This window comes from Procambarus clarkii, chromosome 17 (genome assembly GCF_040958095.1).
Source record: "Procambarus clarkii isolate CNS0578487 chromosome 17, FALCON_Pclarkii_2.0, whole genome shotgun sequence".
NCBI lineage: Eukaryota > Metazoa > Arthropoda > Malacostraca > Decapoda > Cambaridae > Procambarus > Procambarus clarkii.
This window is the reverse complement of record NC_091166.1, coordinates 39032034-39039354: the sequence shown is the minus strand read 5'-3', so window position 1 is coordinate 39039354 and position 7321 is coordinate 39032034. Positions and strand designations below refer to the sequence as shown.

General features: G+C 33.7%; 1 protein-coding gene across 1 annotated transcript in view; it reads right to left on the bottom strand.

Annotated features, from left to right (window-relative positions):
- Positions 1 to 968: 968 nt before the first annotated feature.
- Pkc53E (Protein C kinase 53E) overlaps positions 969 to 7321 on the bottom strand; it is a 272916-nt gene continuing 266563 nt past the window's right edge. The window contains exon 14 of the mRNA XM_045765515.2: positions 969 to 2764. Within this exon, the coding sequence (XP_045621471.1) occupies positions 2612 to 2764 (153 nt within the window). The 3' untranslated portion in view covers positions 969 to 2611. The remainder of the gene's footprint in view (positions 2765 to 7321) is intronic.

Here is a 7321-nt window from a genome sequence, read left to right as displayed (position 1 = left end):
TTTAATGGTTTTAGTTTGTCATACATTATTTATTTATTAAAGGTAATATCTCTATTAAGCTAATTACTATAATTTGATCCATTTTCTATCAGTATTTTTTCTATTCTCACTGGGCAAGTGTCTTTACTACACCTCTTGAAAGTGAACAACTGGGTGATGGTGGTGATGATATTGCTGATAGTGATGATGATCAAAAGCTTAAATTGTTCTTTAATCTTTTAACTTTGGAATGCCATTCGCTTATTTAAGGAGGAGTGAACACTCAAACAAGAGAAGCTTCCAGCCAGAGCAAGATATCAATCAGACAGTACACAGACAGCAATAAATTATGAAGTAATTAAATGTGCAAATAAACAGAAAATTATCAGCTGGCCATATTCAGTAGAACTAAACAGCACAAGAACACTTAATATTTAATATAGTTATTTATCCTAATATAATTGTTCTTATTTGACAATGTAATAAACATGAGTTTTTAGCCATGCATATAAATCCTTTTGCATTTAAAACATTAGAGCTAAGAAAGGATTTTCATGGAAATTTGGCAGTGTGGCAGTAATATTACTGTTGAACAAAATCACATAAAAATAAGTTTTTAAATGATACATAGAAAAATCCCTGAATTATTAATTAACACTAATTCCCATGAATTGTATATTGCTAATAAAATATAATATCAATAAACTACTGCACCTCATTAATTCTTATGGTGAACACGAACATACTAACAGCCTTCACAGGAATACACTTTCTTGTGAACTACAAATGTAAAAAAATACTGCACTATACTGTGGCCATAGTCTAACATACACAGTAGTGTACTACACTTAATGACTAGCAATTTTCTTAAATCGTTCATTAATGACTTTAAGAATTAATACTATTTCACAACACTTGTAAAAATCTCTTATAGAACATTAGCACACAATACTTTTATTGCACTTATTGAGGAAAATAACTTTCACAAAATATAGCTATTAAATGTAAAAATCTTCTTTAATACACAATTTCTTTATTCCATAATGTAATATAAAGATCAAATACAAGTATAAAAGTGGACCTCTATACAGTATTGTTAAACTTACTAACCCATACTGAAAGTCAAACTTACTATAAACATTGATTATACACAATTCACATAATTGTAATTACATATAAAGAAAATTAAGTTTAATGTGTTTTCCATACTTTACTCAATATCATATCAAACATTTTAACACATGAGAAGGGCATAAACTTAAAATAGATAATATATTTGGGACTTAAAATATATATCTGTAGCTTTCTATAAATCACTTTTGAGTTGCAATGAGGCAAAAGTTTTGATTATAAAACTTAGTTTGGTTTATATACTTTGATCTGTGGTAAGCACACATGCTTCAATATCATTCTCTGTGCATTTCAAATTTATAGTGGTGATTTTCAACTCAAGTTAATAACCTTCTTCTGTGAAAATCATGTCAAACAATTTAAAATTGCAATATGAAGGATAAACTACAAAATGAACTCTGGGAAAAGACTGGACTTGAGTAGTTTCTGACTAAAAGGGTGAATGGTACCTTTACATTACCGAATTTGTTAGCAGGACACATTTGAAATAAGGCAAAAAACAAAATTTAATCACAATAAGGGTTATGAAAATGCCAAGTCCATTAAAATTTAACACATTTACCCTTTCTTTAAAAATTCAACTTTTTCCTCTTAGTAGTGAAGGGTATAAAGTGCTTCATTGTTGAAATGAAAATGAAATGTCATTGTTGCTGACAACAATGGCACTTCTCTATATCTTTTCCTTTTTGTTAAGATTTCTTAAAGAAGCCTATTAACCCAATTTTCATACACACACAGTTCAAATCTTTCTTTATAATACTGATACACGAACCTGTTGCTGTCTAGCGCACCATGAAAAGTTAGTGTTAAAAGCAGAGACAAATTTGTCCTTTAATATTTTTATAATTTACTAGGCCAATGATTTAAAATAATTAAGATAATTACTTGGGGGATGAATATTATCTGACTTGCAGGCAGAATGCACACCTTAAATTATTAATACTGTACATTAATCATTTATACTGAATTAAACCACTAATATAACACGGGCTGAATTTAACGTCAAATTTTCCTCTTAGCTTAAATGTGTCAAGCGCACAAAGTAACAGTCCAGCAGGAACACTGATTCAACATTGTCTCAGTGTTATTAGCACTGATTCAATATTGGATCAGTATTATCAGCATTGACCCAGCATTGTTTTCATGTTACTCTAATATCCCTTGCCTATGTAATAATCTTCCCAGCAGGCAACAGATGTTGGTGTAACAATGAATCAACATTGATAATGTTGATCTACTTAGGTTTAACAGTCGTCCTTCATCGTTTGCCTACTGGACTGTTGCACAAGTGAAGGAAATGGGTCTGAAAATGGCTAATGAATACTGTATATGTAACAAATTATTTTTACACAATTTTTTTGTGGAACAGTAATATGATGCTTGTTCAATAACAAGTGCAAATGAACTGATACAAAGATAAATGCAGAGAAATGATATAGTATAGTCTATCTTTTCCAAACTTTACGTGTGCAATATGCACTTCACATGTGCTTAATGTACTTTACACATGCTGTATGTACTCTGGGTTGAGATAAGAGAAGCCAGAAAATTCCGTCTGGTCAAGGTTCATCATAAACAGTTTATCAGTGGGAGTTAGTTCAGTGCGCTCAGATGTGAACTGCTTGTCAAAGTTGCTCACATCCTTACGATGACGCTGAAATGTGAATTAACCATTAGTAATTCTCCTCTAATACAATAATTAACATAATTCAGCAATCTCATTAAAATATAGTCAGAAAATGAAAAGTACTTTATGAATTATACTATTCATTACTTATTTAATAGTTATGAAAGGGAACTGCTTTGAGTACAGTACATATACTGTACAGTATTTATATACTGTTGAATTTTTAAATACTCTTCTGGCAATAAACTCATTATTAATATTGTATAATGATAAAAGCCTTAAATGGTTACAAATGTAATAATGACTATTATGTGCTATTCTATACAAAAAGTAAAATTTCAAATGACAAAAAGATTAGTATACACATGTCAGCATATTTTGAACCAAAAATTATTTAAAAATATATTATATTAGAATATCCATATACAATTATTTGTCAAAATATGGGCAATATAAGTAACTTGGACTTGTACTGTAAATTTATAAATAATTTCTAACACAATACTCCCTATATACTATAATAGTCTTTTAAGTTATTTACTAAAAACTTAATGCAAGTTGATATAACTTCACATGTAAAGATTACTGCTCTCATGCATAAAGCCTTTCAAGACAAAAAAAAAAGTAAGCAATATACTTCAAGAAAATGCAACTAAAATTATCCTAATATATCTTTGTGATGTGATGAGTGCAAAAGGCAGCCGAGAGTACTTACCACTGTAACCATCTCCATCAACATACATGGCATCCATCACTACCTGTTAAGGAACTGTTAGACCACAACTCTGAAGCTTACTAAAGGGACCAAACACTATGGCTTCTCATCTCGGGACTTTTTACGATACACGGTGTATCGGCACATGATATGTTTTTGTATTGATGTCTTACAATAATGTGGTATATAAAGGAGCACATAAATGTTTCATTAGTGAGTAGTACAATGGGAAATATTGTTTCCCCGTTGAAAAAAAGTGGCATTAAAATAATAGAGCAAAATAAAACAAATACAATAAACATACCAGGAGAAGACTATGTTACTGCATTTTGTTAATTCTTAGTTTTGTAAATTTAAACACATTTTCCAGGGCATGGAAATTTAATGCACATTAAGTACTATGGATATTTTATTTGTATTTGTGAGAATTTATACCTCTTCTTAGGGGATATATTATGCAAATTATTCAACTATTTAAACAAGCAAGTTATACAGATATTAATGTCATTTTTAAATTCAGATTAATAAGTACTTATGATGCATTGAACATTTAATCTTTCACATTTAATTCAAATAACAATTACAATTATATATATTTTAATTACTATAATTATATTAAAAGAGAACACGCCAGAAAAGGGAAAGACATTGCAGAATATATACTATAGTACACAACAGACAACTGAGGTTGTGAAATATATATGAGGAGATAGGAATGGTAGTTAGGTTTAAGTGTGATACAGTGTGCAGGTGCCTGCTTGTATACAAGTGAATAAGGTTGTAGTTTAATCCTTGGACTACTCAGCTACATCCCAATATGTGCCTGATAAATAATTGTTACATAGAAAATAGACGTTACATCTTCTAGCAAAGAGCTTATCAAATCCAAGTGGTGGAGCACAGACTGAGATGTAAAAAAGAAAGAGGCACATGAATCCCAGAGACAGGTGGAACATGGGCACAGGAAAAGACTGATATTAGTGCATATGAATCAAACCAGAGGAGAAAATTAGAATATTCTATATATTCAAAACTATATAAAATATATATTCAAAGGTATGGCTGAAGAAATGAGCTTAAACGAAACACAGGGTACAAGACACAATCAGACCTATTCATTGAAAGAAAACAAGTAAAAGATCTAGGAATTATGATGTCTGATGACCTGACATTTAGTAAACATAACCAAGCAAATAGCATCAGCCAGGAAAACGATAGGATGGATTATGACAACGTTCAAATTCAGGGATCCCACAACAATGTTAATACTATTTAAATCACTTGTGCTGTCCCAGATTGAGTTCTGATTGGTACTCATTTCCCCTGTCAGAGCTGGAAAGATTTCTAAAAGAGGCAATAAAAGAGAAGTGCTGGATCGACTGGTTATGAGCCTGCAGGCTGCTCCAAGCAACAGCCTGTTGGACTAAGTTATTATAAGTCAAGCCTGGCCTCAAGCTGGAGGCAATAGAACTCTCAGAATCTTCTACAGGTAAACCCCACCTACGTAGTAAGTCTTTCTTGAGCAACTGCCTGTGATACAGCATGATTAGCTACAACCTTGTGGCTTTACCTTTGCTGCTCGCAGTGGCCATTCTCCACTGGTTATGGTTTTTGCTACGTACCCTATGTTTTTGAGGACCATTAGCTTACAACAGTTTGGCTCATGTTCTGCTTTCACTTGTTTACAAATAGCCTCTCAGTTCTTTGAGGTATTTAGCTATTCTCACCACTCAACCTATGGAAGAACCCTGTTGTTTCTCCATTTAGGCCCATTCGAGCACCATGCAGCCTGAGTAAGGCTGATGCTTTGAGGATTACTTCTGAAAAATGTTTTAGCTGCAGACACCAGTTCCATTCTGGAAGGTCCTCCCCCCATCTATGATTGAGAGAATCCAGTTTTGCCTTCTTAAGTGTTTCATTTTGGGAGTTCCTGTATTTAACTCTTGATATGATTTTATTTTCCTCTGGAAAGTGGCAGTGGCAGTGTGCTCAAGAATATAAGCAATGCATTTTCCTTTCCATGCATACTAGTGGCTGTACAAGAATGTAACAACTCTTGTATATATCTCAAAAAAAAAAAAATCAATACTAGGTATAGTGGCAGGATTTTCAACTTTTTCTTGCACTTCATCAATCTTCTTCCCTTTCTGCAGTAGTGCTCATGTCATTCTTTTTTGGCTGTTCCTCAAGTGCTGCCACATGTGTCAACTCTATCTGCACCTTTGGGTTTGGGATAGTTTTTTATTTGGCACAATATCTTAAGTTAGGCCAGGAGCTTGGTTGTGGATTATTATTAATGAAATCTTTCCTCATGTAGATTTAAAGTCCCCACCTCCTTTTTCAAAGATGTTCCATTTACAACTGTCTCTCTATTGCTTTGGCTAGTGGTAATAAGGTGGGAGAACTTCATACCCTTATTTAGTATCCCGTAGGGTTGTATTTCAGCCTAGTGACAGCTTTTCTCAGCTTTAACCTTCCTTATTATTTGCCAAAAATGAGTCTTCTGCACTTAGATGCAGTTCTTCTTCTCATACTTGCCTGACCTCTTCACCTTGCTGTTCCTGAATTTATCTTAGGGCCACTATCTCTCTAGCAGACGGATTACCAAAGGTCCCTCCTCACTCCCCCCCCCCATTTGTCCTGATGTTATCCTGCTGGATTTTGAATTTCAGCAGTGTCTTGGCATTTAGGCTTGGTGGGTAGGTGGTTTCACGGGTTTATAGCCCTATAGGTGAAAATGTATTTTCTGTTTTCTGTCCTACATTGTGACTTGTTGAGTTGGAAACCATTGATTTTTATGTTACATCTGACCTTTCAAAGAAGTGGTCTGAATCAATATACTGTACTCCAATTTGTTCTATATTTTAAGAGTTTCGATGAGATCAGTCATGTCTGGTTTGCAGTATTATTAGCCCTATGGCCCTCAACTGCTCCTGGTATGAGAGTCAACTTAGTTCTGGAAAGAAATTTGCTATGAAATTTCCAGGCATTTCTCATGTATTTCATTGCTCACCTCTCATGCATTCACTCTGTTCCTCAATCCATGATTCATTGTTCCATGGTGCTTCTGCTACAGACATTTGGTTAGGTGGTTAAGTTGCATCAGTCACATGCTTATCCCAGTGGGTATGATCTCAGAGAATACGCCATTCTCACAACTTATATTTCTGCCATGTCCTGCAATGGCATTAAGGATCTGTGACTTCTAGAGACAGAATTAGACATTTATAACTAAGTACGTCTCCAATCTACCTTATCCATATTGTCACTCTGGTGCCCTGGAATGCTTATCCTTCATCTGAACTGGTTGTAATTGGTGCAAGTAATTATAAAAAAAAGGAGGCAAAGTCAGAATGGTTATACATGTATAGCACTGTATTACAGAATACTCAGGATGCAAATAGAAGAATGATGACAAAGAAGTCAGATTCAGTAAGGACATTAGTGAGGGAGAGATGACATAAAAGGAATAGTGAGAGAGCCAAACCAATGATCATGACCATCAGGACATTATATGAGGAGAGCAGCGACTGTTTGAAGAAAAATACATTTCTGAGAGTAAGGTGCAAGATTCTTTACATTACGTGCCCATGAATTAATCTAATGTGGTCAATACTTAACCTTGCTAGAGACAGTGCAGATGTGCACAGAGACAGACTCTTGTGAGTGTGCCATTTTTATAATTAGATATTTCTAAGAGTTTTCATAAAGCAAAGCATCAAAATAATGACAGTTTAGACAGCAGCACTTAAAAAGTGCAAATGGAGAAGTGTCTAATTCATCCACACCCGATTTTTATCTTTTTTTTTTTATCTCAATAGAGATGCAACAAGACTGAGTATGTTAAGGGTCTTGGTGTATCCAGTTCA